This window comes from Myxocyprinus asiaticus, chromosome 5, assembly GCF_019703515.2.
Source record: "Myxocyprinus asiaticus isolate MX2 ecotype Aquarium Trade chromosome 5, UBuf_Myxa_2, whole genome shotgun sequence".
Lineage (NCBI taxonomy): Eukaryota > Metazoa > Chordata > Actinopteri > Cypriniformes > Catostomidae > Myxocyprinus > Myxocyprinus asiaticus.
In genome coordinates this window covers 9,292,516-9,317,748 of record NC_059348.1, presented here as the reverse complement: position 1 = coordinate 9,317,748, position 25,233 = coordinate 9,292,516, and the positions used below count along the sequence as shown (strand labels likewise).

The following is a 25,233-nucleotide window of genomic DNA, read 5'->3' as shown; positions in this document are numbered from 1 at the left end:
TTTGTTAGCTCTCACATGGATGCACTGAGTAGTGTGAGGCATCCTACGTGCCAGTTCTGTCACAGTGTGTATGCATAAGAATCCAAAGTAATAACTTGAATCCTTCCTTCAAAGTTTGGTTCTGTTTGACAGTTTACTTCTCACAACTTGCCAAACATAAGCCAGTGTGGTTTGAAAGTGCTTTTAAGAGTGAATTAGGGGTTGGTAAATTTACTATAGTCTGCTTAAAATCTGCTCTTGTTGTTATTTAACTCCTAATGCTTTCATCTAGATGTTACAGAGAGGTGCCAACTCACTTCATTGACGTCCACCAAAGAGAGAACGCAGTGAAATTTGCACATTACATAACAGTAGACCGTAAGCCACAGGTCGAAGACTCTCACCTGTGTGTTCGTGTCAGCATTATAGAAACTGTAAAACAACAAGCTATCAGAGCCATTGTGTCGCAAGAATTTTTACTGCCCCAGTAAAATGAGTCAACAATCGCAATGCGTGACTGGAGCTGAAGCTCCACAGAGGTTAGTCGACCCAGCACTGCAAGATGTAGTCGCTGCTGTCCTTCGTCTCTCCATAGAGGAGAGAGATAACCTTAACGGCTACAATATTAGTCATTGTGATGAAATATTGCAGGAACTAGTTGATTATGTCAACAACCCGGTTGGGAAGCCAAAGCGCACAATCCCGGACCTAGTGGGCCAAATATTCCTCCATCACCGCAGAACCCAACTGCAATCCGCAGAGCACCAGGCCCAGCTCGCCCAGCTGCAGAGCAGCTACAAAGTGGTGCAGAGGGAAAATCTCAGCCTGCACCAAGACGTTAGGTGCACCCAAGCTGAGAAAGTCCAGGCACAGGAAGATAATGCTCGGATGCAGGAGGAAAACGAAACCCTGCGCAGGCAGCTTCAAGCTGCCCAGCTAAAAGTAGAGTCAGATCAGGTAAGTGCAGCTGAAATGCACAGCACAATATCTGACATAGAAGAGGGCTCCCTCTTTAGCACAACGCGTAGAAATGTGCCCCAGAGAAACCCAGGGACACACGCTAGGAGCCGAGCTGCCCCTAGTGGTACGATCTCTGACTTCATCCGCCATGACACCTTTCAAGCTCCTCCAGCGGCCCGCTGGTTGGATGCAGGTGCCCCTCCTTACAGTTGCCCCCCCAGTCAGTTTTCAGTCACGCCACCGTGCATTCAAACCGACTGATTCCACACCACGGAGGGGGGACAATTATTTTCAAGCCCAGAGTGGTGTAATCGGCTCAAAGATTCCATTAGCCAGGGAGCTGTACGCACCCCCACGCGTCGACTGGACTTCTTCCCCACCATGAAGGGGAGGAAGTCATCCTCATCACTATAGCGATCTTAGTGACTATGGTGTTTTGGATGACTCGGACGACCCGTGGTCATACCGACACCAAGGCTTGCGCATCCGAGAACTCGAGTCCCTCGCAGGGGACATAGAGCGCTTTGACCAAGTAATCAAGATTCAAACATCGACAATTATCTAATATTATATAATTGAGCACTGCCTGGTTGATTTGCCTTATGCTTCGTCACGTGAAAAACTCAAGCTTATATGGAAGACCACGGTAAGGAGTGTCCATGCGTTCATGGAAACACTACCGACTGGTACACAACACCGCTACTCAGCTCTGTGTAAAGCCCTACGCGAGGAGTATTCGCATTATATCGACGAAGCCTCCTCTACCATAGCTGCTTTCGCCATCACCCAGAAGAGGCACGAGCCTCCGCGTGAGTATTATAGACGCCTGAGAACCACGTACTTCCAAGGAAGTAACGCACCAGGTCTGGAGGAGGAACGAGCTTTCAAGTCTCTTTTCCTTCACAACCTCCACGAGTGCGTGCGATATGACGTCACGGTGCACTGCAGAATGGGCAACCCCACCATGCAGGAAATCAGAAGGTACGTGCAGCTGGCATGGGAGACACGTGTGCGCCCTGCCCGAGTGCATGAAGGTGACGCCAGAGCCCTGGGGATCCAAGCCTCAGAATATGCAGACCTAGCGTTTGAAGGCAACGAAATGCCTCGCGTTAAGGTGAATGCTAGAACCGGACCCCAGAGGCACCAATCACCCCACCAGCAGGGTAGGCAACAGAACCAGGGGGGTGGTAACCAGACACCCCCCCAGGGTCACGGCAAGCCTAAACAACAAAACGTTCGTCGGCAGAAAGGAAAGGCGTGGTTCGAACAAAAACCCAAACAAGAAGGTGGGTGGGTAGAAAAGGTCTCAGACCCCCTCAGAGAACAGGATTTGAGAGAGGAAATGGAGGATATAAGGAGACGCTTGACTGAGTTAGTAACAAAGCTTGATGTGCTCCATTGTTCACCAGGTCTGCCGAACTCCTCAAAGGAATATGGTGCTGAAACCTCGTCAGTATGACTAGACAATGTACCTTCTCCTGTTAACGCCAAAGTTGACGTTGTAGGTTGGGAAAAGGGGAACAGGGTCCAAGTTGCTCCCCAAAACACACCCTCCTTTTCTGTCCTTCTTGGGTGATCTGTACCGTAAGTGCAACACCTGACTCATGGGTCATTCAGCTCCCATGCACTACTCGACACTGGTTCCGAAATAAGTTTAACGGGTTTCAACACCTTCGCAGAGGTGGCTAGAGCAAAGCTCTCCCTTGGCAAACCGTTATAGACAGAGACCTGCAACGTAAGCATCACAAGCTACACACAAGATAGGTCGTCTATCACAAAACGGGCCTGGATTGACACCTTTCAAGGGATGATGCTAGTACACCCTGTTTACATATGTCCCATTAATACGGAACCACTGTTAGTTGGCCAGGACCTACTGAACCAATTCGCTCCGCTCATTGACTGCGTCGTGGACACACGTGGGCTCAGGACCCCTCGCTCTAAATTATCTCTAACCTTAACATGTGTACTAAGACAAATGACATTCATTGGGTTTGTCCAAACGCAACCCCTTTGTTAGAGAGGTGACTAACTACCTCTGCGGCCTAAGAGCCGAATTCCCTGAACAAGATGAAGGAACAGAGACAAGGGTAGAGCGAGCAGGCAATCACTGGCTCGTTAACACACCAGCCACCGAAGTCCCAATGTCATACGACTGCCATGATACAGCCACTAAACTAAGGCTACCAAACCAAACGGTGTTCTTAACGGTTCCCCAAGGAGCCACCGTGCACATTGACGATATCGTCCTCCATCATCTCAATGTCGACAAACATGACGAAGAAATTGAGATCATGGATGCATTTAGAGGTCACAGCCTCACCGTTGATGACACCCTTCAACAGCAGCTTCAGGCTGAAGGGACGAAATTAGTGAAGTTCAGTCTCAAACCGACTGGCTTGACCACTATATTTCCTAGTCACATTAGCAGATCGTCCTTACTGAGAACACCCTATCAGATTGCACACGCCATGTACAGGTACATTCAACACCTACAGGCCAGACTGGACTTCCTCCTCGTACAGCCACGTTTTACACACCAGTCTGAGCCCATCCCACAGGTTAACCCCAATCATTTCCAAGGATAAGCCTTTTAACCTTTAACCCTCCTTTCCTCTAACATTTTGTTCCTAGTAACCAATGTCAGGTTCTACTTTGATTTTGTGTTATGACCAAAGAACAACAAAGGATTGTGTTATGGTTAATGCTGTGCCTTCCATTAACTTGAAATGTTTATGTGTGATGAATGTAGTTTTAGATTTAGCTGGAATTTCTATGCACAGATGTGCCTCAATGTCTGTCCAGATGATAAAGACTCTGTGAACTCTAATGAACTGTATGGACTGTGCAACCATTTTCTTTCCTATCAGGAAAACATGGATGGCGTAACCCACAGGTTACTGTGAACCGACAAGAACTGTTTGGCCCTTCATTTGCTCTAAAGATGCTGGACAACAACCAACTCTTCAGACCAAAGGGTGGAATGTTGGGCCTCATGTATTCAGATAGAAGAGAAAGGCAGGCCTAACACAGTCGTAAAAACATAACTCAGGCCCCCACATAAGTCATAAATCTTACTGATAAAAACCACGCCAAAATCAAACAAAGGGAGTCCAAAACAGACTACAAATCCCATGAAGCCTTTCTCACTAAAGGATTGAACTCTCAACTTCTATTGGATGAGGCACACAACAGAATGTCCCTCAACCATGACATCATCAGGAGTAGAAATACCTCTGAAATGCTTCCGGGCACTGTAAAATATTGCTGTAAATTTACGGCCAAATTCCTACAGCAATCTACTGTGATTCTTAAATACAGTAGTTTGCTGTTAAAAACGTTGCATTCTGGGAGATCAAGAGCAGGCAAGTGACTAGTTTTACGGTAAATAGCTGTTCTGTGCAAGGCATTAGGGGAAAATGAACATTTAAAACCATGATATCATCTTGGTGAAAGCTATAGTGACATTTTGAAACATATATTTTAACCCCCCATGAAAATTTTAGTTTGTGGCACATGGTTAGTGTTCATGATGTTTCTGACCAACACCTTTGTTCTTTATCATCTCACATCAGCTTTCACTTGTCTAATGAGAAGTCAAATAAAAAATAAAAAAAAATCAACCTTAGAAGCAATGTACATATTAAATGTACAATTTTGCCAGGATTGAACAGTGTATGTTTTATGAAAAAAAAAAAACAACAACAACAATCTGTACACAGTAAAATAACAGTATAGCACTGCATTGTGGGTTATAATGGTGAAATACCCATAAGCATTTGCGCTTGAATAAGTATGCATGCTTTGGCAATGCATTGGAGCTACAAAAAAAAAAACAAAAAAAAACAAAAAAAAACAAAACACACATACAAAATTATTTATTCAGACTTAATAGAAGTCTTAGTTTAATTAGTGTTGTTTTTTGTTATCAATAGTTGTGTTTTGATTGAAGTCACCATTATGGTGATTAGTGATCTCTTGAGCTGGCACCTTGGACCTTCTTTATTATTATATTATGTTCTTCCAGCCAGTCAATTTATGTTTAAGTAAAAGACAAGTTGTTGCACTGTGCTACTTGGAAGACAAAACCTAAGGTCAGCCTGAATGTCTGATCCTACCTTGCTAATGGCACTATATGTGGCAATAGTGATGCATTACACATAAAAGCAAAAAAGTAAAGGATATTTCAGCAAAATTATATCAGCAAATTGTGTGTTTGATGTTTTTGATGAATTTACAGCATAACTCCAGTTGTTATCTAGACACACAGATATCAACTCTCGGCATACGAAATGCAACAAAGGTGACAATTAACAAACATACTTTTATGTAAATAAGTAAGAGCTGAACATTAAAATCCAAGTAACTTAGACTACAACAAAAACAACGTCAAAATAAACCAGTAAATAGTAAAAAATCGAAGCAATTTCTTCATGCCGCAGTGCATGCTGGGAACATAGCTGTTAATTTCAACAACAGTAGATAATATGTAATTTGACAGCTATATGCTGCTAAATTACGGTTGTATACTGTAGCTGTTAAAACAGTATCTAGCTGTTCATTTCTGCAACAGAAAGACACCGTTAATTTTACAGTAACATGCTGGCAACCCTGCTCCCAGTTCTTTACTGTTTTTTTATGAGAAAATCTTTAAGAGTCTCCCGCATTCACTTTCTTGGTGTGTGGGGAGGGGTTACAGCCGTTAACAGTAACAAAAATTTCAAATTAGAAATGAGTCAAGTTATTGCTTGCATTTGAAGCAGGAAGCTTTACATCCAATCACAGTAATGAAGTTATCAAATAAATCAAACAATGCACAGGCAATTTAGTGATATCCCCACAGTTGTGGTCTTGACCGGTCTTGAAATAAAATCCCAAGTCCTCTTTGTCTGAGACCGAGACATGACTGAGTAAAAATGTGGTCGATTCCGAGAAGAGACCGAGACCTTCAAAAAGTTGTCTCGAGACCAAGGCCGATCTTGAGTATTACAACACTGACACACGCTGACACAGACTGTCACTCAAGGCGAGTCCATCACTGGTGCACTCTTCAAAGTGAAACACTTTCTTCACTCTGCACAGTGAAAAAATTCGTCATGCAAAGCCTTCAATTAACACAAAGACAAGCGGATATTTCAAGATTAAAATCTCAGCTTCAAGTTAAGGCAGCACGTCGAGGTAATTTGTGGCTCTAGTGCTAACGCGGGCTTTTCTGTGACATTGTGATGGTCATTTTCAGGGGGATTCTGTAAATATGGGCTCTTGAAACATCAGTTTTTTTAAGTGTACATTTTAAATCAGAGCAGCAATATATCAGTGCACTTTGTCCCGCATCCCGCATGTCATGAGCAGTATTTACGCATTTAAAATGCGAATTGCCCTCGCAGGAGTACTGGAAACTATCGCCGCTACTTCGGGCTAATTAACTGTATAAATCCATGTAAACATCCACGTTAAGTGTAAATGCCTTTTGCTCTGCAGTTCATGTGATTGACAGCTGAAGCGGGAACAGACAGCATTTCTAAGTGTGCACAGCGAGGTGCACGGGGCGCACGTGTGGGAGATGTGCTGGCGTGAGGCGATCGTATGGCGAAGAGAGTGGCTGTGTCCGAAATCGTTCACTCATTCACTATTTCCTATATAGTGAATGGCAGTGAGTGCACTAAATCTCAGCAGTGATTGAACTAAATAAGTGAGTGAATTTGGACAAAATATTCACTGAAAGTAAATAGTGACATTCTGTCTTATATCTCCTTATTGTGTTGCATGGAAGAAAGAATGTCATATGGGTTTAGAACAACATGATAGTGAATGATGACAGAATTTCCATTAATAATAATAATAATAATAATTTTGTAATACATGTTAAATGTGTATTATGTAATGGAATATAGGGGAGTTAACATCTATTATGTCATTTGTGAAAGTAACGAGTTACTCACTACTTGAGTATTCTTTTAATTGGATACTTCCTTACTCTTACTCAAGTCATTATTTATGTTAGTACTTTTACTTCTACTTGAGTAATTATTTTTTAAAGTAATTTTACTTTTACTTGAGTACAGTTTTTGGCTACTCTACCCACCTCTGGTTACATATGACACTGAAGCTTCAAAGCATGTACCAAGTACCCAGCACAATTTTCAATGAAGTCCTGTATTGGAGCGTGTATTGTTTTCAGAGAATCACATGATCAAAGAAAAATTAAGCCTCACTTTCTGTCCAGTCACATGCACGCTTCACTTTGGAATGTGTGAATCCAGACCTCTACTCTATGGTTTTATGGAAGTTTAAGTCCATTTACAAAGTATTTCAAATTACATTATGATAGATCCTATAATACAAGTATAATTAAATATAATTAGAGCACTAGATACTTGCCTCATTCAACTCTGTTAGTCATATTTATGTTCATTTCTATTATTAAAGTCACACTGAATCATATTGTCATGATAATCAACAAATTTAGCACTGTTAGGCTTTTATTTGTGCACACTGGATCAAACCTACATCAGGTGCTTCATAAAGTGGAGCTGCATACCCGTGTTTATGGCTGCTTTACATTTGACAAACCACCAGATGGCACTTTTTTCGACACTCCCGAGGCTTTGAATCTTTTCCTGGAGCAATTGAGGAAAAACTTCAGAGCTTCACGAAGCTTCTTTTGCCCATACCTAGCACAAGGCCACAGGTAATCACATCCGTGCTGATTTAGGGCCATACAGCATGATTGTGAGTGTGATATTGCTTTTAAACAACAGTTCAACTAACAAGTAAATAAATAAAAGAGGAAAAACTAAGGACTATCACACACACACACACACACACACACACAAAAACACTTTTGCACTTTTTGCTTACGCCACCAGTCAGGATCTGCTATTGCTGGTTCAAATGATGTGTACAAGCTTCCATTACAAAATTGAAAATGTCAATTTAGGACTCAAAATGATCTCTGAATTGGTGGTGTCTGATGCTGTTTCTGTGCAGGTTGAGAGGCTGATGTAGCACAGTCCAAAACATAGCCCTCAGGAGGGCAAAATGACTATTTATTTTTCAAAACCTCATCCAATTCATTGTAAGATGGACAAGTTACCCTTTCCATTCTATATTTACTATTGTTGTCCTTCACCCTCCTGTAAGCAAGCTCAAGGTATTTTATTTAACTTTTACCACGATCGGCTATATTTGAAAAACCATTTGCAAAATCATCTAGAATATAGCTTGGTTACAATACGAGTCCAAAAGTTTCCTTTGGATTGAGTCTTCAACAGAAACCAAAATAAGACATCTGATTTTGCTGTTCTGGTAACTGAAGAGAAACATATGTAGCTCTCTGAACAAGTGAGAGGACAGAAGCGTGAAAGTGGAGGTGCAGAGATTTAGAAACATTTTGTTTTGACTGAAGGTCTGATAAAGGCAGAAGTAACTGAACACACAGTTTCAGTTGGGAAGCCAGGCAAAGATCACCTGAAGGCAACCAGCTGTGGACCAATAGCATTAACATCAAATGTACAAATGAATGGAAAGAATGCTTACAATTAGGCTAACACATGTTACAGGAAGTACAGGACTTTTTTCCACATCAAAGTGTATTTCTTAGAGGTAGAACAGCTATGGATTCAGTACTCTGCCTTATCAAACATCAGAAAGGCTCAAGTGATTAAACAGATTGCTCATGCAGTTTTCTTTGATGTGGAAAAGTCCCATTTTGTTTAGTGTAATAATAAATGATATATATTTAACCAAGAAGAACCCATTCAAAAGAATTCTTTGGCTTAAATTTATCGAATCATGGACCGTGGTTCCACATGTTTGACATGAGTTTTCTTAAATTGGCATGCAATCTCAAATTAAATACTTCAAGTAGAGGGACCCTAATTGAATTGAGTAAAAACAATTAATTTAGGAATGTTACATTAACTTAAAATAATCTTTTTCTGTTATATAGTACGGTGGATACTGACATCATAGCATGCTAAATGCATGCTAATGGGAAACACTATGCTATGATTAATATAGCAAATGCTTATTGAATAAATCAATAATGAGCTTTTCTCAGTAGAGCAGTCCTCCACCTTTCACCTAAATGGTGACCACCAAAACTCCAACAGAAACTCTTCTGAATATAAACACAACAAAACATTAAACACTAACAAGTCTTCCCCCTTTCTATTCACCTTGCACAACTTAATTTTGACGTTTACTCATTCGAGTGCCATACAAAGTTTCAGTTAACTAAACGAAAAACTATTAATGTTATCCCAATTTCCCAATTCGGTCAATTATCCTCGCTGCCCAGTAGGTGGCGATATGCATACAATGCAAATCACCAAAAACACAAGAAAAAGATTGAGATTTATGGTTAAAAAAAAAAAAAAGGACTTAAATATTGATATTTTTCTCACCCACACTTATCTTATTGCTTCTGAAGATATGGATTCAAACACTGGCGTCATATATGGATTACTTTTATGTTTCCTTTATGTGCTTTTGAAGCTTCTACGTTTTTGCACCTATTCACTTGCATTGTATGGACCTACGGAGCTGACATATTCTTCTAAACATCTTTTTGTGTGTGTGTGTGTTCAGCAGAAGAAAGAAATTCACACACATCTGGGATGACATGAGGGTGAGTAAATGATGGGAAAATTTTCATTTTTGGGTGAACTATCACTTTAAGTAAAATAAATAGCATCCTACTGGATTATGCATACATTGTGGGATGATGGAAACAGTGGAACATGTGCTGTTTAATTGTAGGACTTATGACAGAGCAAGACAATTATTGCACAAAAAACTACAAGAAAAGGGGATCCAGAATATATCTTTGGAAGTTGTTTTAGATAAGAAACAAGGGGGACAAAGTATTAGAGAACTGTATTGTGCTTTCTGAAAGAAACATGAACATCAAGAATACAAACGGGTTAAGTTTATGTATGTTTTAATGTTTTCTTATTTTTAAAATTAAATAGTTTTTGTTTGTCCTGCATTGACGCTCCAGTCCAGTATGTGTCGGTAATGCAACATGAACTGGATTTCCGATCCGCCATTAAACATCACAAGAAGAAGAAGTTGTTGTTATTGTGACGTCATAAGGACTCTACCGTCTGTTGCGATTCAGTTGATTAAAGGTTTGTGTTTTTCAGTGCTTTAACTAAAATATATAAAGCAATACAACACTTTTACACATAAACAACATGGTAATATTACTTGAAATCATTTAGCGTTTGTGATATAAAACGAATATAATGTTGTTCAATCTCATTGTTTAGGTGAATTAATCATTAAAACAAGCTAAACTCATCATAACATGAATATGGAGGATTAAATTAAAAACATTTAGTCATCTAGCAGAAGTTTTTATCCAAAAGGGCACATAACATGCTTAAAAAACAATTTGTCATACAGAAGTCATCAAAATGAAATAACACACTTTCAAGTTCCCAAAGTATCTGTATCAGTCCTGCAGGAGCTTCATTGTAAGAGAGAAAACTGATTTTTGAAGTGTTTAAAGTTCATTTAAAGTTCTGTGTTTGCTGGAAATGTCTGATGTGAAGTTGTAAGTAATGCAACATTTGTGTTATTTTTCTGTGAGTAAAACACTTGCACATTAAAGAGGGAGATTTTATATTTAGTCTTAAAGCTTAGTGCACACTATACGACTCCTAGTACACACTACACGACTCCTAGTGCCTAATGCACACTACACAACTCCTAGTGCACACTACACGACTCCTAGTGCACACCACACGACTCCTAGTACCTAGTGCACACTACATGACTCTTAGTGCCTAGTGCACACTGCAGGTTGCCTTTGATGCTTTGAGTCGACGATTGGTCGTCTATAAGGACCTAATGGAAGTGATGATTTATAGTTAAAATTTGTTTTAAATATTGATCTTTTTTCACACTGAAAGTGATAGTGTTGCTTCAGGAGACATTAATTTAACCGCTGGAGTTGTATGGATGAAGTTTATGCTGACTGTCTGTGATTTTTGGAGCTTCAAAAGAGAAATCTCCATTCACTTGCATTTTAAGGACCTACTGAGCTGAGATATTTTTCAATTTTTTTTACTAATAAAATGACAAGCACATGACAATGCTTAATGTTGAGCCCTGCAGAGGGATGTATCGCATGCAGGTGAAAAACTCTTTTTACCAAGACGTAATTTTCAGCAAGTTGATATTTTAGGTTTCTTCAATATACTCTGTTAAGAGTTCAATGTAAACACACTACAAACTAGGGCTGTGCGATTAATCGACATCGCAGCAAAATCACGATGTGAGCATGGGCGATTTCTAAACCGCAGAAAGCGGCGATTCTACGCACCTCACCCCTCAGTGTGCAAACAATGTTCACCAATCAGAATGCAGCACACCTAAAAGATCTAGCTCGAGAACAGAACAAAGTGGGCTAAAGACTATGCAGGAAAGCACAGAAACAGGGAAGATGAATTCAGGACAGAATAATGACTTGGTGCAGAAAAAAATCGACATCCGTGGTTTGGCAATATTTTGGATACAGGAGAGAAGATGTGTTACAGACCCAGGTAATTTGCAAGACCTGTCAAACTATTGTTGCGACAAAACAGAGTAACACCACAAATCTGTTCCAACACCTGAGACAGTGCCATAAAGAACTATACGAGCAATGCATGGTGACAAAGTCCCTCGACATGAACAAAAACACATCCCAAACGCATTCAGGACCAGGTGAACAAAAATCGATAACACAGGCATTTGGGATCTGCACACCATACAAGAGGAGCTCAAAAAGGCATAAAGAAATAACTGACACCGTCACGTATCATTCATGTAAAGACATGGTGCCTGCGTACATCGTCAGTAAAGCTGGCTTCCAAAAAATTATACAGACACTTGATGAGATACCAACTGCCATTGCAAAGTTAATTCAATTAAGTGAATATTGTAGCAATAATTTATTTATTCCATTTTGTTCATTTAATTCCTGTTTCTTTAAAAATATTGCAAAATGAACCCATATAGCATAAACAGTCTTTTCTCACGCCGAATGATTTATTTTGCGATGACTGTATATTATCCTGCTTATTACAAGGCTACCTGTAATTGAATGAATCTAAAAAATGGACACTGATATAGTGGACAATAGTGATTGAAGTAGGATAGATGACCCCAGATGTGCAGTAGTTAAGAAATAGTCCGCTAGGTGGTGCTATTGACCAATCAGAATAGTGTATTCTAGACAGCCCTGTAAAAATTGCCCTTAATAATCATATTATTATTAATAAGAAACAGAACAAGGGTGACTTTTAAATATAAACATCAATTTCAAATGTATGTTGGGCCTCATGTATTCAGATATAAGACAAAGGCAGGCCTGCACACAGTCGTAAAGCCTAACTGAGGCCTACACACACACAGTCATAAATCTTACTGATAAAAACCGCACCAAAATCAAGCAAAGGGAGTCCAAAACAGACTACAAATCCCATGAAGCCTTGCACATTTTGTACCTATGTATGACATTCCAAAGGATCAAACTCTCAACTCCTATTGGATGAGGTGAACAACAGAACGCCCCTCAACCATGACGTCATCGGGAGTAGAAATAACACTGGGATACATCTGGGCATCGTTTCCAGAAACTTTGCGTGCCGTGCATAGACGCAACTTATCGCTGCTCTCAGGTGTAGCCTCGTTGCACAAGGAAGTATCGTATGACTTGAAACTGTGGCCATACAATCTCCATCTCGCTGGACGAGTCGAGATTTCTCTGTGTTCCACCAAACATGCTAACGGATCCGAAGGAGACCGCCGAGCAATCCGCATCTTCATCCGTTTGCCTGCAGAAGTGACCGAGTCAACGTCGCTGATTTCTCTGCTAGCCCACCGAGAATAAGCAGCCATACCGCCCGCCGACAGAGCGAGGAAAAGGAACCGAGTCGAAGTTAAACGACGGATGAACACACATTCTGCCTGCATCCTCATGCGATTCAAGTAAGAGGTTTACATCTGGGCAGAGATAGATTATTATAGTGTGTTATTCTTGCGTATCAAGGCTATTGCTTGTACAGTTTACGGACCGCCGAGTCCGCTCATTGCTGCTAATAATACTCAAGGTATTACTGTAGCGTACTGTTTTCACAAATGAGATCTGCTGTGTTGTTGTCCAACCACGTCGGACTGTTGTGTATTTCCGCCATCGCGGGTGAGACCGGCACAATGAGTTTATCCATTAAAGAACCAAAGACCGCGGGACGGTTTAAGAGCCCTTCACCGCGTCTCTGAGTGATAAACTAACAGCTGCTTTCTCTCCCATGATCGCGAAACCGGCTTCGGTGCCGGTGTTGTGTCGAAGTCTGTTTCCCCATCGGATTCTGTTTCTCCCAGCCCCGCCCCCGTCTAAACGACGAGGGAAGCGCGCGTTCCCAAAAAGCTCGCCCCCGAGATGCTGTGCTCGTACCAATGAGGTCTACGGAGAGCGCTAAGGCTCAAAACGAGAGTTTTTAACGAGCTTAAAAACTCTGTAGAATGTTGTATTCTAGAAGTGAAAGGCAAATTTCATGACTGTCTAGTTATATTTTGGAAATGGGGTAACAGAACCTATGTTTGTTGCGTTTTTATGTCTTTATGAACACAATCACCTACTGTTATTTCTATCAATAAATAATGTTATATTTGTGAGAATTTACATTTTGAACATTGTAGACTTTTGGAATAAATGTGTGCTCACTCACATAACTGTGATTTTATAGGCTGAATATGCGATCGTTCTCACATATTTCTCTTTTTTTTAAAATGCAAATGCGTGATTTGGCCACAAGAGTGCTCCGCTGTCCACTTTAGTTCAGGTGTTTAGAGTAAACTTAGGGTATGTTTACATGACAATGATGTACTAAAAACGTAAAAGTTTTTCCTTTTGCGTTTTTGAAAAGTTTCGCGTACAGATGACAACGTTCACACGGATACTCGAAAATGACTAAAAATGCTGTATTATACATGCCAGGCCAGTAGTTGGCGATGTCACTTTGTAAAGAAACACTACGCGCCTGCGCACATAAGCATTCTTCCACAGAGCGGTGAATACAAAAAATGAAGATGGCAAAAGCATCGAGCAATTTTGTCTGGACAAAATCTTGAGCCGCACAAACACAGTCCTGTAGTCCACCATTGTAGTTTTGAATGTCTCGTGTTGTTTTGAAGTACTCACGCGCATGCCTATAGACTGAACACGTAATACCCGTGCGCATGACGTCATCCTTTTCACAAATTCGCGTTTTTGTATGTTTACACGGAGACGATAACGGCATCATTTTCAAAAACTTGCACTTTGAAACCCGTTTTCAAAAGTTTGCATTTTCAGGCTCCAAAACGGCATTGTCGTGTAAACGAACAGCCAAAACGCATAAAAAGTTTTCCGTTTTTAGTTGAAAACGTTGTCGTTTAAACGGCCCCTAAATCTGATGGTTTTCTGTCCCAACAAGTATACTTTCACCGCAATTTACTGAGAAAAGGTAAAAAGAAATTGTAGATAAAAAAACAAACAAACATAATCTTTGCCTTAAAACCACCCCCATTATAGCAGGGGGAATTTTTTTTTTTGCCAATATTCTTTCCAAGTTTTCTTTAAATATTTTGTTCAGTTTTAACACCAGCAGATATTGTAAGGTAGTGAATGGTTTTTGGTAAGTGCTTGTGAGTTGAAGAGATCAGATTAATGCACTAATTGTGCATTTGAATCAAAATTATCATCACTCATGCATTCCTACGGTCAGGAATTGACTCTTTTGTGCAAGGCTTAAAATACCAGTCACAAATAACAAGAGTGTTACATTTACTTACTGTATGTACATTGTATCTGCTATTGACACAACAGTTTCCATACTGACAGCTTAATTTACCCTTGGGACCTTCAGTAAACTTGGGAATATCCCTCTTATACACTAAATAGTACCCCCAAGTGGCAAGCGCTGAAGCACTTGCTTAAAAAAACACTATTATTCTTCAAGCTAATATTGGTAAAGAAATTAAAATTGATGTTTACATTATAACGCAATTGTTAAAATGTTATTGCACTGCAGATATCCTGTGATGCCTGCTGAAGGTGGTTCCACCACATGTGTGTAGGAAGGCCAAAGATAGAGGAGAAATTTGAGTGTGCAGCATGCTGAATCTCAGTGAGACATAAGGATGGAACTAACAGACCAAAAATGGATAAAGTTTAATGTTTTTTTACATACTTGTAATTATGAGATTGATATTGTTTTTTTTTCATTGATTTTGAATGTTTGTTTTGAATTACTTAGATTTTTCCATATATATATTATTTGTAATATTTCTTTAATTCCCACAGGCTATAAATCACAGGACTTATCTGTTGTGGAGAAACAAGTCAGCAGTATGAATTTGACACATGTATGAGCTTTCTTTCTTATTGAACAGAGGGGGAACAGTATCTGACAGTAACGTTCTCAGCTGTCAGGATGCATTCCCCCTGCTATAATGGGGGTGGTTTTAAGGCAAAGATAAAAACCTAAAAACTTGTGATGTTATTTTTTTTTATCTACAATTTCTTTTGATCTTTTCTCAGTAAATTGCGGTGAAAGTGTACTTGATGGGACAGAAAACCATCAGGTTTAGTTTACTCTAAACAGCTGAACTAAAGTGCACAGCAGAGTACTCTTGTGGCCAAATCACGCAATTGCATTTCTAAAAAAAAAAAAAAATGAAAGAAAAAAAAAAAAAAGCTTAGCTAAGGGGAAAAAAAGAGTAAGATGTGAGAACAGTCGCATATTCAGCCTATAAAATCACAGTTATGAGTGAGCACACATTTATTCCAAAAGCCTACAATGTTCAAAATGAAAACTTTCACAAATCTAATATTATTTATTGATAGAAATAACAGTAGGTTGATTGTGTTCATAAAGACATAAAAACACAACAAACATAGGTTCTGTTACCCCATTTCCAAAATATAACTAGACTATAACTATGAAATTTGCCTTTCACTTCTAGAATACAACATTCTACAGAGTTTTTAAGCCTTGGCGCTCTCCGTAGTACCTCAGTGATACGAGCACAGCATCTCGGGGGCGGGGCTGGGGGAAACTTTTTATTTTTTTAGTTTTTTTTATTTTTTATTGCAGAATTTATAAACAAACATGCAACATATAATACACAACTTCAGTATAAAGATATATAGAAAACAGTCAGAGGAAACAGCTCTTAATAACATGGATAAAAATAAATAAATAAATAAATTTAAAAAATAGTTCAGTTATTTACTATAGTCGGGAAGTGATTTAGGATGTCGTACAATTTTTGTTCTTTTGGACCTTTTAGAGTTTTTAGAGATTTCAAATACAATTTAAATTCATTTAAAAAATAACAAATTTGGGGGATGATTTTATAATTCTACACTTGTGGATAAAATTTTTTGCTAAGCACAGAATTGTATTACAACAGAGTTCATTGTCTTTGCTTTGCAATATCAAACCAAATGTTATGTCGTCTCTGGAGATAGAAGACGGGAATGAAGAGATCTTTTGCTGTATCCAATTATGTATGTCACACCAAAATATTTGTACCAGGTTGCATGAAAAAAATACATGGTCTGTAGTTTCAACATCAATTTTCACAAAATGTGCACGCATTATCATCAGTACCAAAGCGAAGTCTAAGTAATTCTTTAGAGGGGTAAATGTTGTTCATAACTTTGAAGTGTGTTTCTTTCATTTTGGGGGGTATAGGAAGTGTTAAATATATTGTTCTTAGTTTAGTTATTGAATTTGTATCAAATTTATGCAGGATGCCATTTTTGTTGGGCTTTTCAGGGTAAAGGTATTCAGTGAAACAACTTCTAATAAAATGATTATTGAACTTTTTATCCAAAATCAAAATCCCTTGAATTGATAGTGGAGCCAGTCGTGGCTGTATCATTTGGTATGTTAATATATTTCTTATTAGACAAACAAATTCTTGGGGAAGTGCTTTATGTAATGTAGTGAAGTCTGATTGTGAGGGTTTGAAATTATGTTTAGTGCAAAATTGTTCATAGTTTAAAAGATTGCCACTGGCATCCATTAAGTCAGTTATGGACCATATATTCCTCTCAAACCAATCTTCAAAAAACAAAGATCTGTTGCGGTGTAATACATATCTATTATTCCAGAGAATAGAGGAGTGTGGTGAAAGGGGCTGGGGGAAACAGAATCCGACGGGGAAACAGACTTCGACACAACACCGGCACTTTATTCTCTCCTCGCTCTCGTACTAACCACACACACACACACACACACAACCCCTCACAAACATACTCGCACACACTTTTGGCTAGTAGATAACTTGGTGATAAAGCTCAGCTTTGTCCCTAAGTTATCATACAAGCGGAGACGCAGTAAACGGGCAGACGCCATTCGCCCACATTCGCGGCCATATTCTCTGGCCGGAAATCTTGCATGACATACTCTCCACGAGAGTCACGTCCGCCATATTGTGCACGTTACTCCTTACACACACACACACACACACACACACCTACCTTCCTCTCATGTGTTATAGGCTTACTTTGGATACCATATCTAATCATGTCACTGTTTAGTTTGTAGTTGTAAGTCGGAAGTTTATTGACTGCATTGTATTGATTATTAATTGATATTACTGCATCAATAAACTTTGTTATATTTCAAAGAGAAGTGTTTTGGTTTGTTTTGCATACATCTGTGTCAAGGGCTGGCAGGGGATGTCAGTGCTCGGATTCAAGCCTTCATTGTTTTCCTTTTGAATGCCGATGTTCTCCGGACACCGACTTTCCTGAGAGAACAATCTAATATTGAGACTGCTATACTGTCTGGTTATTAGTCCCTGATTCCAGGGTGGTGCCTCGGCGATATTAATCCTTATTAATATTCTATTGATTTTGATAATTGATAATTATCTTTGATGATTGTTGAATTTGAAGGATCAATAAGCTAGTGTTAATTCTAATCAATGTACCATTGATTTGAATAATTAATGATTATCTTTGATAATGATTAATTATTGCTAATAATCAAACCCGCTCCTGAATGTAGCGCACAACACGTATTTGCTGAAGTACTTTTTTGTTTTAGAACTTTGCAGTTTTATCTTGTTTAAAGGTTTGAAGTAAGACCCATGACACTTTTAATTTAAATGCACATTGTCTTATTTTTTAGAAAACGCAGTTAAGGATGAACCTCGCATTTTCGGAGTCACAGGCTTGTGCAAAAAGTTGGTGGGGCATTTTTCTCATAGTTGGAAGAAAAGGGTGGCATTAACTGAAGCCCAGGAAGAACTTCAGCTTCCAAAGCATGCACTCATAACAGAGTGCCCAATAAGGTGTGGCTCAAGGCAACAGATGATAGAAAGGGTTTTGGAGCAAGAGTGGGCACTGTCTCAGGTCCTTTCAGCTGCCGTAAAACAGACACAGATGTCCTTGAAACTGTGAGTAAAGCACTGAGCCCACTTCAGGAGTTCACAGATGCCCTGTCCGGTGAAGACTATGTCAGTGTGTCATATCTGAAACCAGTTCTTCATCTATTCAACACAAAGATACTGGCTGTGGAGGATGAGGATTCTGACCTGATCAAGACAATAAAATCCACGATTCTTGACTACATCAGTAAAAACTATGAATGATGAAGATACCCAAGAACTGCTGGATATGGCATTATTCCTAGATCCAAGATTCAAGACAAAGGCCAGGGTGATGTCTGATATGTAAGAGATTTCGCCCCCATGTGAGTTGTTGTTTGGGTAAATTGAGTGGGACAGTCATGCCTTATTACACTGTTTATCTAGTATTTTGTCTTTTCTATCTGTTCTATGCATTCTCATTGGATGCAATTAATTCTGAGAGCACCACAGGCAGGGAGAATGTAGACACAGATCTACCTTCATCAGCAAAAAAAAAACAAACAAAAAAAAAGCAAAGAAGTCTTTGGGAAGCTTCTTCAAGACTCTCAGCCATGCCAGCATCTCTGAAACTTGAAGAAGCAATTGCCTCTGAGGAAACAACATCAGATAAACTTCCCAAGATTGAGCAGGCTTGCACAAAATTATCTGTATTCCTGCTACAAGCTCACCATCAGAGAGGGTGTTTAGCACAGGAGGAAATGTGGTGACATGTCAGCGTTCATGCTTTAAGCCAGAAATGGTACACATGCTGGTTTTCTTAGCAAAAAACCTTTAAACTAGTAAAGCAGCTAGTTTCTGTCATTGTTCTAGTTTCTGTTTTTTCAGAGATTCTTCAGTCTGGGTTGTTATTTTGTTTTGGTGGTTTGATTACCATATTCTTATTTATTTTGCCTTATGTCTGTTCTAGAAACATGATGTGCCAACTTTACCAATGGTTTATTTTGCCTTATGTCTGTTCTAAAGACATGATGTGACAACTTTACTAAATGTTATTTGTCTTATGTCTGTTCTAGAGACATCGAAATGCATTTATGAATGTAAAATGTGTAAGGAAATATTTTGCCAAAATCGCGATTAAAATCGAAATCGCAATGTCTGTCAAAAAATCGTGATAGTATTTTTTTGTCCATATCACACAGCTCTTCTACAAACCCGAAAGAGTTTTGGAGAGGTGCTTCTTTGCTGGCACACACACAGAGAAGAGCGGGACTCGATGCTCAGCGAAGCGTTGGTTTAAGAGTTCCACCAGTTCACCAGTCATCACGTTAATCTTAGGTCAAGCATAAGCCACTCGTCTGCCTTTAACCCAACTTCTGCCTCTTAAGCATGTAGTCATCCAAAGCATTGCACGATACTATCCTTAAGCATATTGTTGCATCTGTGTTGCATTCTTTTTGTTGACAGGCTGCTAAGTTTACATTCTTAAGGTCATGGAGTCAAGTTTCCTTGTGTAATATGTAAACATTTCAGTCTAGCTATGGTTGTACATGGTAAACAGAGAACTGCATTTCCTACAACAAGGTGTTATTGTACAAATTAAGGATTTTGGTCTCTTTATTTATACCACACAGTGATCTCGATTCACCCCTGCAGTGAAAAAAGGTGGTATATAAAGAGGATCAACTCCGGAGTAACCACTGAAGTCTACTGGCATACTGTTGCAAAAATGAAGTTTGTTAAAGAGGAGAGTGAAGACATCAGTATTACAGAACCATGCAGAATGAAACATGAAGATACTGAGGAACGAAGAGGTTGGTGTTCATTCTTGAGTCTTCATTATAACTGTGTTGAGGAACATTGAAATAATGAAGCTTCAGACATTTCGCAAGATCTGGCAGCTGTAGTTAGAAAATGATAGAAGCAGTAAATTTATAGTTGAACAAACAAATAATACCAGAATCTACAGAATCTTCTTTTAGGGATGCACTGATCCGATACCTGTATTGGTATCGGCTCCTATACTGACGTTTTTAGACTGATCGGGTATCAGTCCGACAAGCCCGATTCAAATCCAATACTGTGTGTTATGTTTGTTACTGTCAAGCTCTAAAAATGACATAAAAGCACCATTAAAGTAGTCCATATGACTCGTGCATTTTATTCAAAGTCTCTTGAAGACATGCAACAGCTTTGTGAATGTCAAAAGGCTGCGTTTTAAAACTAAATATACAGTATGAATTAGTGAATGCCGCTGCTCTGTTGACACACATACATGGCATACACAGGCTTCGTGAGGTGACTGCGGCTATATTCATCCCTCAGATCTCATGGCTATTTTAATATGTGAGCGTTGCTCATGAACAGCATCTCAAATGTAGATGCTCAATAGCTTGGTTTACTTGGTTATAATATGCATATAGAATGGCACCAGAGGAGCATTTTACCAGATTTTGAATAAGAAGCGAATTAAACTACTGTGACGTAACCCACAAACAGACACTTAAAGGACGTCCTGGAGTGTTAGGATCATCAAAATAAAAGCCTGAGAGTTTTAAAGCTAAAGGTGCATGACTGAAATATATTACTGTTGTATTTAAAAATTGTAAAAGTCAATAATAATAATAATAATAATACTCAATAATCATAATAATAGCTCAAATAAATATACATAAGATGAAAGCCAATGTGTATGGCCATGAAGTTTTGGAATTTTCGTGCAAGCATGCGCTAAGTCTAGGAGCAAGTTGGTTTGGCGAAACAATACACCCAAAGTTTGTGCACATACTGTACACCCACAATAACACCAATACTCCCACCCACTTGTTGCTATGTGCTGGCATGAAAGTTGCAATTAGAATTAGAGCTCTCATGAAAATTGAACAAGACATTGCACACAGTCGTTGCGCATAGGGCTGAAATTGGGGAATCATGAAAATAGAGCCCCAGAATCCTTTAAAGTCCAGATACAAGTTGAAAAATTATGCAAAGAAAACTGGTTTCTTTTCTACTGAAGACTTCCACTGGAATTACTATTAATTTTTAAATTAAATTTTAATTTTGCTGCTACATTATACAGTAGACTAGTGAACAATAATTTGTTTCTTAATAGGCTGTACATTTATATTGAAATAATGTCTAGTTAGAGGTTTGTGTTTCTTTACACACACACACAAAAAAAGAGTACACCCAATTAGTTCCACACAATAATGTAAAGAAAGTCTAAACTGATTATGAAAAAAACCCCAACAACACTGGTATTGGATTGGTATCGGCCAATACTGAGATTTCAGATAGAAAAAGCGGGGTCGGTGCATCCCTAATTTCTTATTTCATATTTGTCTAAATTTACTTTGTTCGTTTTAGACTTGATAGAAGTAAAAGAAGAAAGTCAAGAACTGAATGACATGGAGGAAAAACACCATCAGTATCAGACATTTGATAATTTCATCACTGGTGAAGATTCTTTTAGTGTCTCAAAGACTGAAAAGAATTTCTCATGGAAAATAACTCAAAGAACAAAAGTCATCAATTCTTTCACCTGCTCTCACTGTGGACAGAGTTTCACACAAGCAGCCCATCTCACACTTCATCTGCAAAATCACACTGGAATATGGCCATTTAACTGTGATCAGTGTGGAAAGAAATTTAGGCGGAAATCAAATCTAAAGATACATATCACAACTCACACAAATGAGGACCCTTGTGTGTGTTCTTTTTGTGGAAAGAGTTTCACTCACTCAGTACTCTTGAAAGCATATGAGAGAGTTCATACTGGAGAAATAAGAATTCACACTGGAGAGAAGCCAAACTATTGTACTTCATGTGGGAAAAGTTTCTCAAAGAGAGGAAGTCTAAATGGTCATATGAAAATTCACACTGGAGAAAAACCCTTCCCCTGCCTTCTGTGTGGCAAGAGTTTCAGAGTAAAAGAAAGTCTTAAACATCACATGAGAATTCACACCGGAGAGAAGCCTTTTACCTGCCCTCAGTGTGGGAAGAAATTCAGAGAAAAAGGAACTCTTCGGCGTCACATGAGAATTCACACTGGAGAGAAGCCTTTCACCTGCTCTCAGTGTGGAAAGAGTTTCACACAAGCAGGACATCTCAAAATTCATCTTCAAAATCATTCTGGATTAAGACCATTTAACTGTGATCAGTGTGGCAAGACATTTATACGGGCATCACATCTAAAGGCACACCTGATAACTCATACTAATGAGAAGCCTTATGTGTGTTCTTTTTGTGGAAAAAGTTTCATTGCATCATCACACCTGAAATCACACGAGAGAGTGCATACTGGAGAAAAGCCATTCAAATGCACTTCATGTGGGAAGAGTTTCACCCAATCTGGTAGTCTAAAGTCTCATTTAAAAAAGAGTTGCCCAAAATTATAATTGTGAGCATGGTTATTTCAGGGTCAACACTTAACTTCAATCAGTTTACTAGATCTGTTGTAGTTTGAAAGTCATAAAATCATTTCAAAATCATAAAAGAACCATAAAGGTTAGGAGCAGAAAAATGCATGCTAAAAGTCATTTTGATAATTGTTTTTTTTTTTTTTTTGTCTTGTTTTTCAGTAAAAATATCGAAACATTCTTAAAACAAGATATATTTACTTCATAAGCAAAATGTCAACATATTAAGTCTTCTTTTGAGATAAATCTAACTGAATTCAGTGAGGTTTAGGCTTAAAACAAGAAAAAACTATTTGCCAATGGGATAAGAAAAATGAACTTAAGCATAATGTTTACTAAATTTGGTCAGATTTCACTGAAAACAAGACAGTTTCTTTTGCCATTTTGCTCGTTAAGTAAATATATATTGTTTTATGAATACTTAGATATTCTACTGGGAAAGAAGACAAAAAAACTTGTTCTTGTTTTCATTGTATAAATGGTCATAACCTTGTAAAAGAGGTATATGCCAGATTTTTTTGTCAATAACATCAGAATGACAGGATTAACCTTTAGCATATTACATAAAAATAGTGAAATTAAATTGGGGTTCAATTAATGTATTATTCCTTTGTCACAATTGAACTGATTTTGATCAGCATGATACAGTAGACCTTCTGATAACATGAAATGAAGGCCCTGTTTATACCTGTTATTATTACACAGCAATACTCTATTCAAATTAGTCAGTCCCATCATCGAGCAGAATAACTACCACACATCCAGGGATTAAGACATATCAGACCAGTCATCCGGGTATTGCAAGTCATCTTTCCTGCTTCACTGTGCAATCTCTAAAAGCCAGCTAATAAAATAATTTCAACTCAAATCAATGTTTCATGTCCATAGTTACAACCCGGCTCTAAGGCTGTAACAAAAAGGAGACCAAATGTGCAAAACTACCAAAACAACATTTATTTTAACGTGTGTATATACAAGTAATAAAATGTAATGCAAGGCAGTATAAATGTTAATCAGTTGTGTTTGCTAGTGCATGGTGCAAATGCAGAGCTGCATGTCTAAATGGTTACAACAAAACAAGAAAGAAGGACCCAAAGCAGAAACTGGGCACTACAATGAAGCTCTCAGATCGGTTCCACGACACAGCTCCATGCCCGCGAGGATGTCGTCGCCAACAAAGAACTAGCCCATGAACACTTCGGAGGATATTTAAAGCTCCCACTCACAAGCGTCAGGTGTGTCAGCCACACCCCTCACAGCCCAAACTACCTGAAACAACAAACACTCACACACACAGGCACCAGCAAGGCTGGGACGTCACCCCCCTTAAAGTCCCAAGTCCATGAAGACTTAGTGACCCATAAATGATCCAATTTCATAACGTGTAATGTCTAACAAAATACTTAAAATAAGAAGATGAAAATACTACAAATTACAATATACTTCAATATACTTATGACAACCAAAGTCACCTCTGGATCACCGGTTTTAGGACCTTGTTTGTCCCACTAAACACCCTCTGTCTCACTAACCGGCTATCTTCATCACCAGTAATCTGGATCCTGAAAGCAATTTGAGGTAATAAAAGAAAGAATGGCACAGAGAACAGAAGAAGTAGAAGACAGACATAAGATTATCAAATCACAATCTGTCAGACCAGGAGCACGAGACAACATATCAGCCAATATGATATGTCTCACATTCAGGTTATAGGGCTGTAAAAAAAAAAAAAAGAACCCATCGCATCAACCGCTGACTTGGGCTTTGTAACGAGTGTAAAAATGTCAGAGGATTTTGGTCTGAATAAACAACCACCTATCCCCAACATACACATCAAAATGTTGGAGCACCTAGATCAGAGCCAAAGTCTCTTTTTCTTTAACAGAATAATTTTTCTGATGTACATTACATTTTTGAGAAAAGAAACTCGTAGGATGTTCTACTCTGGTTTCGCCCGTCTGGAATAATACAGCACCTGCTCCGACTTGACTCGCATCTGCCTGAATTTGAAAAGGCTGATCAAGCCGAGGTGCAGCCAAGACAGGAGCAGTTTTACATTCTCAAAGGCCTTTTGACAATTTAGAGTCCGATCAAACTTGGCAGAACCTTTCAACAGATCAATTAAGAAGAAACGATGGTGGAAAAATTAGTACAGAAAATCCGATAATAGCTGACTATTCCTAAAAAAAACGCATCAGCACTTTTTTAGTCGATGGCGGAGGAAAGCTTTCAATGGCCAATACTTTAGCCTGGGGAAGACGCACCTCACCCTGCCCTACCTCTTTTCCCAAATACTCTACCGTCGCCCTGGCAGACTCACACTTTGCCAGATTAACGGTGAGGCCCACATCAACTAGATGCACAAACAGATCTTGAAGATGTGAAATATGCTGCTTCCAAGAGTCACTAAAAATAATGTCATCAAGATAGACGGCACAACCTTCCACACCATACACTACTTGATTCATTAATCTCTGAAATGTTGCTGGCACATTTTGCAAACCAAAACTCATAACAG

The 25,233-nt window shown here is 39.0% G+C and overlaps 1 protein-coding gene across 11 annotated transcripts in view; it reads left to right on the top strand.

Annotated features, from left to right (window-relative positions):
* Window positions 1-25,233, top strand: part of LOC127440745 (gastrula zinc finger protein XlCGF57.1-like) — a 72,362-nt gene that overhangs the window by 26,719 nt on the left and 20,410 nt on the right. Inside the window, exons 1-4 of one of the 11 annotated variants that reach the window (XM_051697566.1) lie at window positions 10,033-10,073; window positions 18,120-18,683; window positions 19,500-19,635; window positions 19,932-20,111. The exons of 1 other annotated variant lie outside the window; for it this stretch is intronic. In XM_051697566.1, coding sequence (XP_051553526.1) covers window positions 20,027-20,111 — 85 coding nt within the window. In that variant the 5' untranslated portion in view covers window positions 10,033-10,073; window positions 18,120-18,683; window positions 19,500-19,635; window positions 19,932-20,026. Of the gene's footprint in view, window positions 1-10,015; window positions 10,074-14,942; window positions 15,340-18,119; window positions 19,636-19,931; window positions 20,112-21,663; window positions 21,781-25,233 lie in introns of those variants that run through there. 9 more of the 11 variants (XM_051697558.1, XM_051697565.1, XM_051697568.1 and 6 more) reach the window with 9 other exon arrangements.